The sequence below is a fragment of the Pteronotus mesoamericanus genome, unplaced genomic scaffold (genome assembly GCF_021234165.1).
Source record: "Pteronotus mesoamericanus isolate MK-2021 breed Mesoamerican mustached bat unplaced genomic scaffold, CSHL_Meso_final contig_56, whole genome shotgun sequence".
NCBI classification, from domain to species: Eukaryota; Metazoa; Chordata; class Mammalia; order Chiroptera; family Mormoopidae; genus Pteronotus; species Pteronotus mesoamericanus.
This window is the reverse complement of record NW_026555201.1, coordinates 13,606,334-13,626,118: the sequence shown is the minus strand read 5'-3', so window position 1 is coordinate 13,626,118 and position 19,785 is coordinate 13,606,334. Positions and strand designations below refer to the sequence as shown.

Genomic DNA, 19,785 nt, shown 5'->3' with positions numbered 1-19,785 from the left:
ACGACTTTTATAATTAAAATAACTTTATTTTAAATGGGATGTTCACTTTAGGTAAACTGAAATTATATGAAATTATCTTTTAAACTTGTAAGTCCTATGTATAAAGTAGTTTTTATTTTTATTGGGTGGGAAGGGAGAGGAATGATAAAGGCTAAGTATCTGGACTATCAGACCACTTTATAAATATAATTGCTAAAACACAAAAAGATAGGAAACCAAGTAATCCAGAAAACATCAAAAACAAGAGGACAAAAAGGAGACATTAAAGAAAAGGTAGAAGTGAAAAAGAGCACAAGTGATAAATGTACAGAGGAGCCAACAAATCCAGAGTGACAATGACAATGAAAATGACAGGTATGGCAAAGATTTGCAAAAAGGCAAAAGGGAGGGGGAAAGCAAACAATTAGAGATTTCGTGACTTACCTAAAAATTATTTTGGCTTGGATTTTAAATACATTCTACTGAAAAGTCTAGAACATTGTTAGTTAAAATTTCACAACACAGAACCCTTATGATATCAAGAATCAATTATACCCCTCAAAAGCTTCACAAAACCAAACTGCTTTATAACAAAAGTAAAAAAATTAAGATATCTGGGATGACTTGCTCTAAAACAGTGAGCATCAGGGTGCTAGCATAAATATCTCTAAGAACATAACATAATTCAAAATCAAAAAGGTATACAATTGTAGTAGATATTTTGTAATAGCTGATAAATTGCCCTATTTATAAACATCTGTGTTAAAAATAAAATAAATTGTTTCCTGATCATCACATGTCTATTGTCCATGACTTAACAAATCTGCTCTATCCTGATCCAAGAATATTTAATCTTCTTCAGCTCTGGTCAGAGTACTGTAAATCTAAGTACTTTGTGTGATATGAGGTGTAAGATGTGTGTGTCTAAATCAGGCACTTTAAGTTGACTATTTAAGTAGGAATCAGGACTTTAAGTTGACTATTAAGATGACAATGAGAACTAAAGGCATAGATACTTAGAACAGACTGATAGCTGTCGGAGGAGCATGGGGAAGGGACTGAATGAAAGAAAGTAGAGAGATTAGCCAAAGAGCATATATGTACAACCCATAGACATAGACAATAGTGTGTGATGAGCAGAGAACAAAGGGTGCGAGGGCTGGGTGGAGGTGGGCAAAAGAGGGGAAAATGAGGACATCTGTAACAGTGTCAACAATAAAAATAAAGTTAAAGAAAGGAAGGAAAAAAAAAGATGAGAGAGAATAATGGGAATGACACATTAGTTACAATAGCAAATCCATAAGCACTGCTCTCATTCAAATCATAACCCAAGCAGGAGTGTTCACAAAAGCTCTACTGGATGCCATTGGATTTCATCTCAACAAAATAACTCCCATTGTCCAGTATAATTTACAGCAATAGTCATTGTCCTTTGTGTTTCTCACACAAAGGTATAAAATCACATAGATTTATTGTATCTATCAAAAGATTACATCTATGAATGTGAGGGCCTGTGCAAATGTGGTTTACCTTCATTTCTTATGCGCCATCGAGATCACTGAGGTTCCTACCTCAAGAAACAAGAAAAATCTCAAATAAAAATTCAAACTTTACACTTAAGGGAACTAGAAAAGGAACAAGAAACAAAGCCCAAAGTGACTAGAAGAAAAAAAGAATAAAGATCAGAATGGAAATAAACAGTCTAAAAAAATAACAATACAAAAGATCAATGAAACCAAGAACTGATTTTTAAAAAAGATGAACAAAATTGACAAAACTTTAACCAGATTCATGAAAAAAAGAGAGGACCCACATAATTAAAATCAGAAATGAAAGAGAAGAGGTGACAAGTGACTCTACAGAAATAGAAGGGATTGTAAGAAAATATTATGAACAACTATATGCCAATAAATTGGTCCATCTGGACAAAATGGATGAATTCCTACGAACATAGAAACTTCCCAAACTGAATCAGGAAGAATCAGAAAGACTGAATTAACCGATACAACTAATGAAATCAAAGCAGAAATCAAAAAGCACCCAACAAACTAAAATCCTAGACCAGGTGGCCTCAAAAGCAGATTTTACCAAACATTCAAAGAAGAACTCATAGCTCTCTTTCTCAAAACTATTTCAAAAAGTTGAAGAGGAAGGAAAACTCCCAAGCTCAGTTTACAGGGACAGAATTATCTTAATTCCAAAACAAGATAAGGAAACTAGAAAAAAAGAAAATTATAGGCCCATAACCTTGATAAACATAGATGCTAAAATTCTCAACAAAATATTAGTAAACTGGACCCAGCAATACATTAAAAAGGTCATTTGCCATGATTAAGAGCAATTTATTGCAGCAATACAAGGTTGGTACAGTATCTACAAATCAATACACATGATTCACCACATAAATAAAATGAAAAAAATCACATGATCATATCAATAGATGCAGAAAAAGCATTTGATAAAATCCGGCACCAATGTATGATAAAAACTCTCAGTAAATATGGAAATAGAGGAAACATACCTTAATGTAATAATGGCCATATATGACAAACCCACAGCCAACATCATCCTCAATGGGCAAAACTATAAGCTTTTTCCCTTAAGATCCAGAACAAGACAGAGCTGTCTGCTTTCACCTCTCTTATTCAACATAGTACTGAAAGTCCTATCCAGAACAATCAGACAAGAAGAAATAAAAAGGCCTCCAAATTGGAAAGAAAGAAGCAAAACTGTCATTATTCACAGATGACATGATACTGTATATATAGAATCTTAAAGATTCCACCAAAATAAAACCTACTAGATCTGATAAATGAATTCAGTAAAGTAGGAGGATACAAAGTAAGTATCAAGAAATTAGTTGCATTTTTATACACCTATCAGAAGCTATCAGGACAGGAATAAACTATCAGAAAGGGAAACTAACAATCCCACTTACAACTGCATCAAAAAAAATGAAATAAAATAAAATACCTTGGAATAAATTTAACCAAAGATGTAAAAAATCTATAATCAGAAAATATGACACTGAAAAAAAATAGAAAAAGATACAAATAAGTGGAAGCATACACTCTGTTCATGGGTAGAAAGAATTAAAATCATTAAAATATCCATACTACCCAAAGCAATCTATAAATTCAATAAATTCCTATCAAGAGACCAACAGCATATTTCACAGAGAAAAAATACTGAAAAATTAATATGGAACCACAAAAGACCCAGAATAGCCAAAGTAATCTTGAGAAAGTAGAACAAAGGTGGAGGAATCACACTAACTATACCAAACTATACTATAAGACCATAGTAATTAAAACAGCATGGTTCTGGCATAAAAACAGACATATCCAGAGCTCAGAAATAAACCCATGCCTTTGTGGTCAATTAATATTTGACAAAAAAGGCAAGAACACACAATGGGGTAAAGACAGTCTATGCAATAAATGGTGTTGGTAAAATTGGACAGATACATGAGAAAAATAAAATTAGACCACCTTCTTACTCCATACACAAGAATAAACTCAAATTGATTAAAGACTTAAATGTTAGACCCAAAACCATACAATCTTAGAAGAAAATATAGACATTAAAATTTCAGACATTGCCTGTAGCAATATTTGTTCTGATGTGTCTCCTCAGGCAAGAGAAACAAAAGGAAAAAATAAACAAATGGGACTACTAAACTAAAATTTTTTGTGCAGCAAAGGAAACTATCAACAAAATGAAAAAGATAATCCACTGAATGGGAGACAAAATTCAAGCAATGATAGACTGTTAAGAAATTAATATCCAAAATTTATGAAGAACTCATACATCTCAACACCAAAAAAAAAAAACCCCAGAAACCATCCAATTAAAAAATGGGTAAAGGGCCTGAATAGAGACTTTTCCAGAGGACACAGAGATGGCCAAAAGACATATGAAAAGGTGCTCAACCTCATTAATCATCAGAGAAATGAAAATTAAAACCACAATGAGATTTCACCTCACACCTGTCAGAACTGTTATCAACAAACAAGTGTTGGCGAGGATGTGGAGAAGGAGGTACCTTTTGCACCACTAGTGGGAATATGGACTTGTACAGACAATGTGGAAAACTGTATGGAGTTTCCTCAAAAAATTAAACATGGAACTGCCTTATGACCCAGTGATGTCACTTCTGGGAATATATCCAAAGAAACCTAAAATACTGATTTGAAAGAATAAAGGCATCCTTATGACCATTGCAGCATTTTTTACAATGGCCAAGAATTAGAAGCAGCCCAAGGGTCCAACAGTAGATGAGAGGATAAAAAGTTCTGATATATTTACACAATGGAATATTACTCAGCAGTAAAAAGCAAGAAGTCTTACCTTTTTGCAACAATATGGATGGATCTGTCGAGTATTATGCTGAGTGAAATAAGCCAGGCAGAGAAAGATAAATATCATCTGATTTTACTTACTTGTGGAATCTAATTAACAAAATAAAACAAACCAACTCATAAATACAGAAAACAGACTGATGGCTATTAGAAGGCAGGAGTTTGGGGCAGAGGGCGGTGCTGGAAGAAAAACGTGAGAGGATTAAGCAAAAATAAAAGCTGACATACACAGACGATGATATGATGATTAACAGCAGGAAGGAGGCGTGGGGGAAGGTAGAAGAGGATAAGAGGTAGATAAATGGTGATGGAAGGAAACTTGACTTTGGGTGGTGAACATACATTACAATATGCAGATGATGTAGTATAGAATTATACACCTGAAACCTATACAATTTAACCAATGTCACCCCAATAAATTCAATATAATTTTTTTAAAAGATTCATGAGATTAACAAGGCTGATTCTCTAGCTTGGGGAGAATTAACTATAACAGTTTGGTTAATTATTTGAGGTATAACCACTTTGCTTTCATGTGTAGGTATTCAGTAATTTAATTTTCACTTGAAAGGTTTCCAACTAAAAACAGATTTTATGTTGTCCAAAGTAAGTTGTACCGCTGAGGTGTGTGTTTGTGTGCATGAGTCTGTGTTTATGCATTAGTCAACAAACATGCAGTTCTTCAGGTTTTCATAGTTTTAACTGATTGGTTTACTGCACAAGAAAATGGCTGTGCTTTTCAAAAATAGAGAAGTATTCTTATTTATATCAAATCCTAGATGTTCCTATGGCTTCACTGGAACATGCTTTGACCATCCCATCCCTGCCCCCCATGAGAAAGCAGTGAAACTCATACATATTTGTCAAGGAAAAAAGATAGATAGAATTTAATTTTATAATTTAATATGATAATTAATAAAGTTTAAGAATCTAGTCTTGTTATATAAGAGAAAAGAAAACTTTAAAAAATAAACCAGTCTGAGTTTTGGTGAAAAGAAGAATGGCAAGAGTAGATGAAAAGTTACAAAATAATCTTTAAAAGGCACATTTTTCATTGGGAGAGAATATAATGAGGAAAAACAAATACTGTTAGGGCCAGTTAATTACAAGTCATCAGTTCTTTCTCGTTTTCAGATATTTTAAGGCATACACACATACACACACATACAGGTGGGCAAAAGTAAGTTTACAGATGTGAGTACTGAAAACAGTTTATTCTTGTATTATTAATTATTTTATTATTTTCCACATGAATGACTGTAAACCTACTTTTTCTCTCCCTTGTATATATCACAAACAATATTTGATGCTTATGGGACATTTTTCATCAACATTTTCACAATGTTAAATAACTGTTATCACACTGTCATTAGAAAGAAGAGAAATTATCTTCACTTTCCTTTGGAGATAAAAATTATATATAAACAATCAGTCCTCTGCCTTAATCATAGGAGGGAAAATAAACATAAAGGAAATGTTGATATTACTGAATGAATCTCAGTGCTAACAGCAATGCTTACGTTATTTTGGGAAAAAGTGGAGGGAATTTCTTCTTTATAGTGGTTGGCCATAGTTATAATAAACCTTATACTCCATGTATGTGAATTTATCTGTATAATCTATTATCTGTGAGTAAGTAAAAATGTTTTAAAAGCTGCAATATTTTTGTTGGTACTTCAGCTCTAGCTTAGTGACTAATTGCGATTATGATTGTAAGTTTAATCAGTATTGCTCCCTGGTTACCATGTAAACCTAAATTCACTTAGCACTTGTACTGTTAACAAACAGGCAGTTGAAAGACAGCTATTCTATAATCAATAGGCATATCTTTTTATAGATGACACAAACGTTCAATAGTGCTATGCTTGAAATTGGTATAATATTAGACAAACAATACTAACATGGTAGAAAAATTATTATTGGCAGAAATGAAAGAAAAGCCAATTATACGGAAAAGGAAAAAAAATTTAATTAAATCAAGTCACCTTCAAAAGCAAACTTCTATAAAAATTATAATACCTTGAGAAAATACTCGACTATTTGCCTTTATGCATAGCTAATAATGTAATTTTTTTAAAAGTAAAATGTCAGGAAAAAAGCCAAATGTTTTGGGAAAAGAAAAACAAGTGTATAATAATTATTTCTGCATTTTAAATTTGAATATAAAAGCATTAATGCATTTACATTACAAACTAAATGTGACTATAAAAAATAAATAGAAATATGCACTTACTGGAGTTATATTAGCTTTTGAAGCAATTACTGTCCCTGCTACACTAGAAGTAAATTAAAAACACGTCCAGAGTAGTTAGTCTCTCAAGTAGGACATTCAGTCAAATATTTATCTCATAATGGACTGAACTGAGTAGCATGCACTGAATTCTCCAAATGGCGAGGAAAACTGGTACTTTCAGTGAGATTCCAGAGAAGCTTAGGGAGAAGAGAGATAATAAAGTCCTCTTCCATATGCAGGTGTAGACATTACTTAAATAAGCTCTTATTTATTTTGTATTTTATATTTGTTTCAGGTGTACAGCATAGTGGTTAGACAACAATATAATTTACAAAGGGATCCCCCTGATAATTCTAGTACCCACCTGGCACCATACATAGTGATTACAATATTATTCACTACATTCCCTGGGCTCTACTTTACATCCCCGCAAGTAATCTTAATATATGACCTCTACTATTACAAATATTGTCAGGTAGTCATTACTGGTTATGAAAAAGATTTCCAGTTTGTCAAAGAATTCACAATAGGATTAATTCAAATAGCAAGCACACTTACGACATTTCATAAATTATCTTAATTTTATATAGCTTCTCCAAAACATTTCTGTTTGGTATGTTACTCCAATCTCAGAAGAGATATATCCTAAAACTTTGACAAAGGAACATAACCAATTAACTGGAATTTTCCCCCCCTCTTCTCAGGAAAGGAAACAAAAAAACAAAACTGATTTTAAAAGGTTCCAGAACTTCCAGAGGATATTCTTGGGTCAGTACAGATTCTTCCCAATCAGCTAAACTTTTTGAAAGTAGCAAGATTTTAATATTGAGAAGTGATGTGGAGGAGGAAGGCCATTTTGCTCTTTCCATTTAATATCTCCTTTCCTTCTTTGCTTCATGAACATATAACTTTCTGGATACCACGGGTCAGTTGTCACTCTGTAAGAATGTCAATCTCACTGCCGGGTCAAATTGTCCTCTTCATATATCTCTCCCTTCTGGGTCTCAATAAAGTTAACTTCTTACAGTACAATGTCTCATTAGCCTCGGTCTACCACTGGACTGTAAATTTCAGGAAGGCAGAAACTATTTGCATTTGCTCACAATAATATCACCACCTTTATTTAGTATTTTACTACTAAATGCATTTTAGCATTATCAGGGATGTGGCAGAGACTCAAGGCATAATTGGCACCCGAATCAAGTACTCTAAGAATCTGAATGACTACTACTTAACTAAATTAGGTAGACTTATTACTATGGGAAAAAAATGAGCAAGAATACTTTATTGTAGAAATAGACCTTAAAGTTTAAAACCAAACTGACTATTAAACAGATATCCCATTACCCAAATGTGGACAGGGAACATGGCCCTGCGACGTTTTGTCACAGTGAGAACGCAAGACCTTAATAGATTTTATTTTTTTTATCTTTAAAGAATGAGAGGGATAAATTGATAATAAAATTTCAATAATGATGACATTTTTTGATGGTAATTGTGACTCATTCTAAAAGTCCCCATACCACTGTCTGCTTTAAAGATTCTCATGAGCAATTTTTAAGTCTCTAGCCTAAGGCTACACAGGCAACAATTCATAACAAGGTGACTGGCCATAACTATTGAACTATGTAAATCTTAGGACAGAAAGGTGATGGGAGAAAGGTGGTTATTCTTATGTGGCATAAGCATATTATGTAAGTAAACAAAGCTATGTGCCCTCAAGAAGATAATTAGCTGTATGTTTTCCTCTCAACTCAATGGGTCTGATAGAAGAACATTTACAATGGAATTCACACACGGGATATATGAAGTTCTCTATTAACGATGTCCCAACTGTGCACAGTGTGAAATGAAGAACTAGACAAACAAATTACAGTGTAGGATGCTGTATTATCTCACATGCAAGTAATAATGTGAGCTACTAAAAGTACAGGTTAATCAGCTTTAAACTACTTAACATAATCCACTGAGACTATATTTACCCTTTATAACATCCTCCCTAAACTCTTACAAAATTAATAATTAAATAATTTCTGATATACTGACAGAAAAAAACCAAACCAAACCAAACCACAGTTTCTATGCCAGGTGTTGGTAGGAGGTAAAGAGACATATGCCTCGTAAAGGCAGTATTAATGAAAAAATAAATAAAGCTTTGAGTAAAGTATTTAAACATGTGAGAACTACTATAAAACTAAGGTATAAACTACCTATTTCATTTTTTTCTTTTGAGTATATTTTATTGATTATGGTATTACAGTTTGACCCACGTTCTTCTCTCCTTTATTCCTCTCTGCCCTGTACTGCCTCTCCCACCAGCCTCCTCCCACCCCCGCCCCGGCCCTTAGTTCAGGCCCATGGGTCTTACATATAAGTTCTTTGGTTTCTCCATTTCCTATACTATTCTTAACCTCTCCCTGTCTATTTTGTACCTACTATTTATGCTTCTTAATCCCTGCACCTTTTCCACATCCTCTCCCTGCCCCCTCCTCACTGATAACCCTCCATGTGATCTCCATTTCAGTGATTCTGTTCTTGTTCTAGTTGTTTGCCTAGTTTGTTTTTGTTTTTGTTTTTTGCTTAAGTTGTTGATAGTTGTGAGTTTGTTCTCATTTTACTTTCATAGTTTTGATCTTTTTCTTTTTCTTAGATAAGTCCTCTAACATTTCATATCATAAGGACTTGGTGATGATGAACTCCTTTAACTTGACCTTATCTGGGAAGCACTGTATCTGCCCTTCCATTCTAAATGAGAGCTTTGCTGGATAGAGTGATCTTGGATATAAGTCCCTGCCTTTCATGACTCTGAATACTTCTTTCCAGCCCCTTCTTGCCTGTAAGGTTTCTTTTGAGAAATCAGCTGATAACCTTATGGGAACTCATTTGCAGGGAATTGTCTCCTTTTCTCCTGCTGCTTTTAAGATTCTCTCCTTATCTTTAAATTTGGGTAATGTAATTATGACGTGCCTTGGTGCGTGCTTCCTTGGGTCCTACATTTTTGGGATTCTCTGAGCTTCCTGGACTTCCTGAACGTCCATTTCCCTTGCCAGATTGGGGAAGTTCTTCATTATTTTTTCAAATAAGTTTTCAGTTTGTTGCTCTTCCTCTTCTCCTTCTGGCACCCCTATGATTAGGATGTTGGAATGTTTATAGTTGTCCCAGAGGTTCCTAAGCCTCTCCTCGTTTTTCTGAATTCTTGTTTCTTCATTCTGCTCCGGTTAAATGTTTATTTCTTCCTTCTGCTCCAAATTGTTCATTTGAGTCCCGGTTTCCTTCCCTTCACTGTTGATTCCGTGTATTTTTCTTTATTTCATTTTGCATAGCCTTCACTTTTTTCTCTATTTTGTGACAATACTCAACTATTTCTGTGAGCATCCTGATTACCAGTGTTTTGAATTCTACATCTGATAGGTTGGCTATCTCTTCATGGCTTAGTTGTATTTTTTCTGGAGTTTTGATCTGTTCTTTCATTTGGGTCATAATTTCTTTGTCTAGGCTCTCCTGTTACATTGTAAGGGGTGGAGTCTTAGGTATTAACCAGGGCGGGGCAACCCACTTTGCTGCATTGTGACACTGTATGTGGGGGAGGGGTCAAAGAGGGAATAATGCCACTTGCTCAGCTCTCGGAGGCTTTCAGTCACTTCCTCCGCTACCCAAAAGCAAATTGGATTCTTCTTGTGCTGACTCCTGCGTGGGTCGGCTTGTGTACGTTCTAGGATCCTGTGGATCTCTCCGACAAACTCTTCTGTGAGGCTGGGAGTTTCTCTCACCACAGCATCCCCCACAGATTTTTACAGCCAGAGATTTTGAGGCTTTCTTTCCCCGCACTGGAACTGTGGGTTGTGTGGTCTTCCTGGCTCTCCCGTTGCTCATCCTGGTTTATCTGCACACAAATGTGAGATCGCCTAGTCCTCCAGCTGCTGCCTTGCCACGTGTCCCCTCCGCCCCAGATGCCCATCTCAGCCCCTCCTACTGGCCTGGATGAATGTTTCTTCTTTAACTCCTTGGTTGTCAGACTTCCATACAGTTGATTTTGCGGCAGCTCTTGTTGTTTTTGTTTTAAATTTGTTGCCCTTATTTTGGTTGTGTGAGGAGGCCAAGTGTATCTACCTACACCTCCATGTTAACCAGAAGTTCTAAACTACCTGTTTTATAATGCAAAATAGAATGCAAGGGGTTGTATTCTTTAATGGAAAATTAGAGTAAAATTAAAGAATTGTATAAGTTTCCTGGACACATCTATAAAAATAAATTCCAGACATAAATTCTTAGGCTATATACCATTTTCTAAAAGATTTTATTTATTTATTTTTCAGAGAGGGGAAGAGAGAGAGAAATGGTGGAGAGGAACATGAACGCGTGGCTGCCTCTAGCATGCCCCTAACTGGGGACCTGGCCCACAACCCAGGCATGTGCCCTAGACTGGGAACTGAACCAATAACCCTTTTGTTCTCAGGCCGGCACTCTATCCACTGACCCACACCAGCCAGGGCAATATATACCATTTTTACACATTCATGTCTATAGCTATATCTATATCTTTAAATAGATAAAATTATTTAGATTTACAGTGGAAAGGGTTAATAATAAACATATGATAATTGGTAGAGGAAATAAACAACTTTTGGAATACACTTTAAATGTTAAATTCAAGAGCGATAGCTCATGTCTGGAGTACAACCAGCTACTCAGCATTGATATCTCTGTGTTGGCCTTGAATCCTTTCCTTATGTTATAGTCTCTCCCTAGAAAATCTCATCTACCTGTCACTTTTTCCATGCCTAGTGCAGTGGTCTTCAAACAAGGTGTTTGTTCCTTGAGGTATCAGGGAAGGTTTTTCAAAGAGTACCTAGAGATATGGGTAGTGATATGGCAATCAAGTTCCACATTCTAAACTTTTATATAAATAATTCTTTTTTCATAAAAACCTTTCTCCTCTCACTTGCCAGGAGAAGGCATATTTCTCATTCACTTATCTTGCATCTCCTGAGGGTACATTGTATTGCAGTACCAAGTAAAGAGAAAATTCCAAATATTGGTGTTGATGTCTAGAAAATAAGCTTTTAATTTTTAAAATCTCATTGCTCTCGTAAAATTTGAAGAAGAAACTAAGTTGTCAGGTAACAATTTTAAAAATTTGGTGATAGATCACTGTGTGATTTGGGGCACAAACTTGGAAAGATTTTGAAGAATTGTGTTACATTGCTTAACAAAATGCCTTCCATCTCCATTAAATATTTTTATGTACAAATTTTCTCAGCACTTTAACATAAAAATATAAATAGAATTGACAGTGAACTTTTCTCATTCCAGCAGTAACATTTATCTGTGAATATATAAGTTAATGGGAAAAAGCCCAATCTCAGTTTTTACTTTTGTATTTAATAATCTCGATACTTGGAAATTGTTCATCAAAGTTTGCAATGTATTTTTTTTCAAAAAGAAAAACAAGATTCTTAATGGGAAGAAGGAAAATGAAAAAAAAATTAGATTTTCAAGGTTTGCAATGTACTTATGTTGATCAAGTATATGCAAATAACAATTGTAATGAAAACCCAATTTAGAAAAGAATTTAATAGGATTTTATAATGACAGGAAAAATATTATATATGCATGTGTCTGTAATATGTTGTGTGTGTATATTTTTATTACAGTGATCCAAAAAATATTTTCAAGCAAAATATATTATATTAGAAAAGTTTAGGAAAAGAGAAAAGTAAATATAAAATTTCTATTTTATGTAACTAATAGTGAGTATAATATAGCTATGATGTTTGGTTATTTTTTATTGTTGTGCAGTTACAGTTGTTCCCATTTTCCCTCCATTACTATGCTATGGTGTTTTGATTCCATTGAATACAATTAGAGGTCTTGAAAGAACTTTACTGAAAAAAAAATGTATATTTTCAATATGCTAAAAGTTAAATCCTTGCAATTATTTATGGAGAGTTTTAGAATTAGACTTGAAAATATTATTTTAGGCAATTCATATGCATAAAACTTTGAGCCCTACTGGATTATTGTACTAATTTTTCATTGATGCCATCGTTTGTCTTCCCTTTATATCTAAACAACTATTAACTCTTGTCACTCTCCCTTCCTAGTCATGCTCAAATATATCCACTTTTCTTCATTTCCACCACCAGCTCTCAAGGCTAGTTCCCTGATCTCCCTGACTTGATCCAATTACCATAGGACATAAGTATTGCTTATACTCACTGCAGAGAGTACGTAAGCCCTGAGATTCACTTTTAGTTTCATGTGATTATTTTGAACACCTTCTGTTTCCTTCCAATATTTCTCCCTGCCCCCATCATTAATCTTTATGTGTATATGGACATTAACCACATATCCCCAACACCAAGCAAGTTATGGGAGCTGGCATTGAATGAAGGCATGCTGCCTTCCTAGTGTCTAGCACACTGCTGGACATATCACAGCTACTCAATACATACTCACTGAATACCTGAACAAATGAACATATACCTCTTTAAGTGTATAATCAAGAGAGAATCCAAAGTGGACAAAGTGTGAGGAAATTTTATGATTTACGTTCCTGCACAGTGAGTGTGAAATTTTTGGCCCATTAGAGCTAATACAAGCACTGAATATTTGGGGGCAATGCCCTTGCCTTACAAACAAGGTTGAGATTCAGAGAAGTTAACTGAGTTGTCTAAAGCCACAACAGTCAAATGACAAACTTGGAGCACACCTAATTCCTCACCCCAGCTCACTGGAGGTTTGCACAGCCCTGTCCTTTCCATTATTCCATGCAGACTCCCTGCTGTGCGCACTTGTCTGGAAAATGCCTGTGTGGGTAACTGAGCACTAAAATGCCAGGTCTGCCTGGTATAACTCTAAGCTATTATTTATACTATTGATCTGTAGTAGGCCCATATACAGTAAGAAGAATACAAAAAACAATGTAAAGAACAGGGAGAATAGGACCACAGTAACTTGGAAACATGGACAATAAGTTAGGATCTACGTTTTAGGGGAAGAAAACGTGAGGTTTCTGGACCATGATGGAAAGCCTTTTGTGTCTCCGCCTTTATGTTCTCAACAAGAAAAGCAAACGTTAATGGTCAGAGAGCAGACACAAAGAAGAGGAGCTTAACTGGAGTTCTGCACACTGTGAGATAAAGTGACCTGTGGCTGATGGAGGGACCTGTGCCATAAATATCAGCTAATTAAGGAAAGAGAAGAATAAGTAGCATTGACTTGGAAGCCTTAACAGGCAATATTTCTTAAAGATGGAGGTGGGGGGGCAATGTCCCCCTACTCCTAACTGAGAATCACTATAATAGTTTGTTTTATATTTTATGTTACAGGCTACCTTCTTTTATTATCAACTAATTGGTCTAACCTTGAAGGCATTTTATAAATGTTCTATACTATTCTATTCTATACTGTTCCTCATTTCCCCATTTAAAATTTACACCACCCATTGGTGTAAATTGGGGGTGGTCAAAAAAATTAGAAGATAAGTCCAAAGATGATTAATGTGTTATGATTTTCTATAGGGGCCAGATATTATATAGGCATTCTTTTATATAGCTCTCATGGCTTGTGAGGTTGGTAATATTATCATCATTTCTCAGATAATGAAACTGAGTGATTTTCTCAAGGTCATTTAGTTGAACAGCTGTGGTTAGGTCACTGGTGACTCTAACTCTGAAGACGGTAACCTTTCCCCATGCCAGTGGTGCCCCAGCTGTGGTCCTCAGACCAGCAGCATCAGCACCACCCTAGAACTTGTAACAAATATAAGTTCTCGGGCTCCATTTCACCCACTGAATCAGAAGCCTGGGGGTGGAGCCTAGCAAACTGTTCAATAAGTCCTTCCAACAATTCTTATGCATGATCCCATTTGAGAACTATAGACTTATGCCATGTAGCACAGCCTGCATAAAATTATTGCTTATACCCACTGCAGAGAGTACTTGAGTTCTGTTGGGTGTCTTTTAAAAATCTGTGAGGTTTTTTTTGTCATTTTTGAACATATATATTACTGATACATGGTCATTTGACATACGACCACAGAATCACTTGCAGGAGGGGTTAGAAGGCAGACAGGCTGAGGGTGGAAGCTCAGATTCACCACCTAATGGTATATATTCTTGGCAAGTTACATAACCTTTGTGACTTTCAAATTCCTCCTCTGTAAAAATGAAAATAAAAATGATGAGATCATGCACTAAATGATGAAAAGCACTGTATTCCAATGTCTGAAATGTAACAAATACTCAACGAAGTAAATATAGTTTTCATTACGATTATCATTATTAAAGACAATGTTAGTAACATAATTAATTGCATGAGTAGTGAGGTTTATGTATTATGCATGTTACAAAGCTACAAAGATGCTACTCTGCTTATTAATTTTTCCAATTTCCACATAAATTTCTAATTCAACTTACAAAATCCCACAATGTACCAAGCACTCTGTTGTTTGATGATATTTTTAAAGTAGAGTGATAATGCTAGTTTTCAATTTATTTGTTAGGGAATAGATATCACTATCTATTAAATAATTTTCTTAATTAAATATTTTAGATCTTCATCTCTATTGGCTTAAAAGTTTAAATTGAACTTTTTAACATTATTTTGAAAATGACACATTATCACAATATTAAGAGGCTGTGTTATTGTGGATGCATTTAATTTCAGGTTAAATTTTTTTATTCAAAGAAAACCTCATATTGCCATATTGTGATTTCTGTATAGATAACTGTACAATCTCAACAGTGTTTTGATACAGAGGTTTTCAAATAGGAATTCATCTGCAGTTCCCTATATATATGTTCCCTATATCTTACTCAGTGAAGCTTAGACCAATTATTTATTGTTTATTTGCTCCAACCAGTGAAAGAAACTAATAGCTGTCACTTTTATTATGATTTTTATACAGACAAAAAGGCTAGCATCTTTTCGGTCTTTTTTTTTAGAGTGAAATTTTCAGATTTCCAACCTCCTTTTGTATCTCATGTTGTCAAGATCTTTTTATCTTTTGTATTGTTCTCTACAGAATGCTTAGCAATTTGCCTCTTTTCTGAAATGTGGTGTCTGCTGAACTTAGTCCCCAATTCACAGCCTAACAAGACCTGAATGTAGCTCAATCTGTTCTTATGCATGACTTCATCATTACAATCGGAAGCACTGCAGCATTTGAATATTTTAACAGGGATCAGAATGTCAAGTCTTTCAATTTATCATGCACTGTATTTCTTGAATTTGTCTCTCTGCCGCTACCATCTATAGCTTTTCATCATACTTTTTCAGTTCCATTACCATGCTCTGCATCAACTTTCATATCGACCCCATTTTTCTGAACCCAATGTCACTGAATTAAACTGTCTCCCCAGCATATCAAGATTAGACTACAGCACAGTACCCCCAAAATTTGCAATCCCTGCTACTTCCATGAGTCACTGTCCTTTAGATTTATTAGCACAAATATAGAGCATCTTCCAAAATATTTCTTAGAGATATTTATTTATTTATTTATTTATTTATTTATTTATTTACTTTCAGAGAGCAGAGAAGGGAAGGCGAAAAACATCAACGCACAGGAGAAACATTGATGGGTTGCCTCTCGCATGCTCCCAGCTGGGGACCTGGCCTGCAACCCAGGCACGTGCCCTGACCTGAATACGGTCTGCACACTGGCGGTCAAAACAGTGAGCCACACCAGCCAGTGCCCAAAATATTATATAAGTATGTTACTTCATTACCTTGGAGTTTTTTAAATGATTTTTAAGGCTCAACTTAAAAACAAGCAAACAAACAAAACTGACTGTTCCATTGTTTCCCTCACATTTAAAAGAAAATTTGGTGCGCTCTCCCTCTCAGAAATAAACTCACATCTTTCATCCCTCCCAGGCATGCCTCTCCTAAACTTTGAGGGTCCCTAGGAGACTTGCAACCAGGGGACAATGGGCTGCGGTAGCCTGTCCTGGGCTAACCTCCTGAACCTGTGTCCGAGGCCCCTTTTCTCTGACTTTTCAGGGAGCCAAAGCAGCCCCGCCCAGGCTCTCTCCTGGCGCTTCTTCTGTCCTAGCCCCTTCCTTGTTTCACTGTCCCCAGATTTAATGAACTTACTCTCAAAATTAAAATAATAATAATAATAATAATAAATAGAAAAGAAAAAGAAAACTTGCAGTCCCATTTCTTGACTCAGTGTAAGAAAATTAATCTCAGAAAAAAAAAAGAAAGCTAAATTCAGTGCCAACTACAGGATTGCCTTATTGTTTTATTATTAAGCTGTCATCCAAAAAAATACAAATTCAACCACTGATCTTCACACATAGGTAGCTCAGTGAGTATCATTTACTCTCGCTACAGGAGGTTGCTTGTGTATGATGTAGCATGTCATACAGTTAGTTGAGCAAATCTTAGTAAACACAGAGTTAGTTTCACTTAGTATGTTTACTCACCTAGTAACAAATGAAAGCAAAGCAGGAGAATATAAAAGTGACTAAGGAAATAACAAAAGGAACTTAAAAGTATTAGGCTTAAATATAATTATTTTACCACAAATAAATGGCAGAGTTATTAAAACCAGTATGAGCTGACACCTTATAAATGAACTTCATTTATAAGGAATTATGGAGGTGATGGATTCTTCAAATTAGAAAGTCAAAAATTACTTCACTCATGTGAAACATCAATCCGTGTACTTTCCTTCTGCCAGGAACACCCATCTACCCACTTTATATCTTCATCACATGCACTACCCTCGCCTTTGGTCCAGCTTCATCCATCTAACAGTCCTACTCATCCTTCCTGAGGCAGAATGTGATTCCTCCAAGGCAGGAATCCCTCCCTTCTTTCTGTTTTCACCCTGTTCTTGCTTCAAAGTGCAACCATTTGTTGATAGAGCTCTACCTTCTATTACTTTTGAGCTCTGCCTCTTCTCTTTGCTTTCCAGCTACCAGCTGGTATTGAGAATCACTCAATAAAACTTTATTAAATAAGTGAATTACTTAAAAAATAGCAATTTACCAAGAGCTATATTTTTAAATGCAGGAAGTGATAGTAGGCTTGAAGACTTGAGAGAAATTACAGTAATGCAATGGTGTGTGTGAATCTAATTTTAATAAATGGTAAGAATATATGTTAACAGAAGTAAATTTCATTAAAGGGTTAAAAAACAGCTCTCAGCCCTGAGACAAGGCTTGTATCATTAGAAAGAAAAGAATCAAACCAAAAACAAAGGGAGGAAAGCAGAGACTAGAGTCTTTAAATGATATATTTCACCTTTTTTTCTCATATGTATATATGATTATATATCTTAATAAAATTTGGGAAGCAGTGATTTTTTGGATAAATATTTATGTTTTCATAGCTTAAATATATGTAGTAGAATTAAAGAAGGTAATAAAAACAGGAAAAAGTTTTTTATAATATTTTTAAGTCTGATATAACAGTTTTCAGAAAACTTAGCAAAAAAAAAAAACAACCATTAATAAAAGTTTAAAAATGAAGATGCTTTAGCTCTAGAGAAGGCTGATCACAAGATTTAATTACTGTCTTCAAGCATATGTTGGATCAATTGAGAGATGATAATGATAAAATATTTTTCTCAGCTCAGTAAAAGACCAGAAATGATTAACTTAAAGGGCAAACAGGAAAACGCTCAAGAAGGTGAGATATTATGATGACAAATTACTAAGTAATACAGTGAAAAGTTTCCCTTACAAAGTTTTAAAGCAGAATAGCTACCTTTTGATCTGGAGACAGATATGATGCGTAAATTTAATAATACTCAACAAGACCATATCAATTGTTTCATAAGTATGTTATATGCTCTGTGGTTCTCTGTGTTCATCAAGAACAAATTCCCTCCTTTGTTGTCCATGGAGTCATCCCAGGCACTCAGACAAGGTACAAGCCCACTGTGGCTGGTAGAACAGAATCATCTGAACTACTTGTCCCCCTAGCTCCTCACCTTTCTCATCAAACACACCTTAACACAGTGGTCAAAGACTGGAGAGGATTGATTATAAATTACCCAAAGTGCAAAAAGCAATGGTAACTAATGGTCCTTGGAAATATAGAGCCACCTAAGAAGGTTTATAACACTGCAGTAAGAAGATCACTAATCTCTGATTTTTTTTTACATTGAATATTCTTTTCATTAATATTAACAAGTGACATTTAGTATATTTTTTATCAAAAGTAATTCTATTAAATAATGTTAATACCCATAATGTATTAAAATACTGTACTGTGAAATTCCAAGATAAGATATAAGTTTAAGGTCTTTGTCAAGGGTCACTGAAAGAGTAAAGGTATTTTTTATAACCTTTCTGTTTTCAGTTTTTATTATTAACATTATACTACTTTGTTTATATCATATGCTTGCAGTTGTTTAATGAATAAATGCCACAACCTTTATAAACAACCTTAGACTTTGGCCTACATTTAATTATTTTGTTCTCATGGGAGAGCTAAGCTATCAATATCAAAATAAAATGACACCTAGATATGATGAATAAGGGCCTAATTTTAGAGAGCTATTTCAAAACTCAATAAAACTTTGCAAAGACAAGTGCATTGTGGCTTTTATGCTATTGCCTTGTAAACTGTGAACCCAAACCAAAGTTCTGCAGGGTTTTTCTTGTCTTTATTTTCTGCATGTGATAAACGGAATGCTTCCACGGAGGATCTGAAAGCGGTATTATACCATACAAAAAAATCAGGATTTGGTTCAATTTACCTGTTTCTGTTGCTGGAAATCCAGTCCGAAATGAGTGTTGAAGCCTGTTGGTGACAGTGCTTGTTGCCAAAACTGCATGCCAGCATTATAACTTCTCGACGCAGTTCTCTTATGTGCCATCAAAAGGGGAAAAAAAATTAAAGCAGTTTTAGTATCGAGGGATAAAGCATAACTCATTACATTACACTGCAGTACGTAAGTAAATAATTAACAGAAAAATAGATCTCAACTTCGGAAATCCTATTTTGTGGAGTAAAAGACAGACAAAGTAAAAGTTAATCATACTAAAAGTCTGCCCTTGAAACAGTACTACAGTGTGGGGCATGGGTTCAGATCTCAACTTGGTCAATAAAGGCAGATCTGGAATTAATACATAGCAAGGAAGTGCCTTTGTTCTCAGTACCAGGGGGTGGCCACTATATTCGCCATCGGCAGTCCTCTCAGGTAAGGGCAGTGAAAGGTGCAAAATGAATGAAGATCATCTCATGCTG

The 19,785-nt window shown here is 35.0% G+C and overlaps 1 protein-coding gene across 2 annotated transcripts in view; it reads right to left on the bottom strand.

Annotated features, from left to right (window-relative positions):
• Window positions 1-19,785, bottom strand: part of TRHDE (thyrotropin releasing hormone degrading enzyme) — a 393,263-nt gene that overhangs the window by 21,447 nt on the left and 352,031 nt on the right. The window contains exon 15 of one of the 2 annotated variants that reach the window (XM_054580121.1): window positions 19,295-19,402. In XM_054580121.1, the coding sequence (XP_054436096.1) occupies window positions 19,295-19,402 (108 nt within the window). The remainder of the gene's footprint in view (window positions 1-19,294; window positions 19,403-19,785) is intronic. The other variant, XM_054580122.1, reaches the window with a different exon arrangement.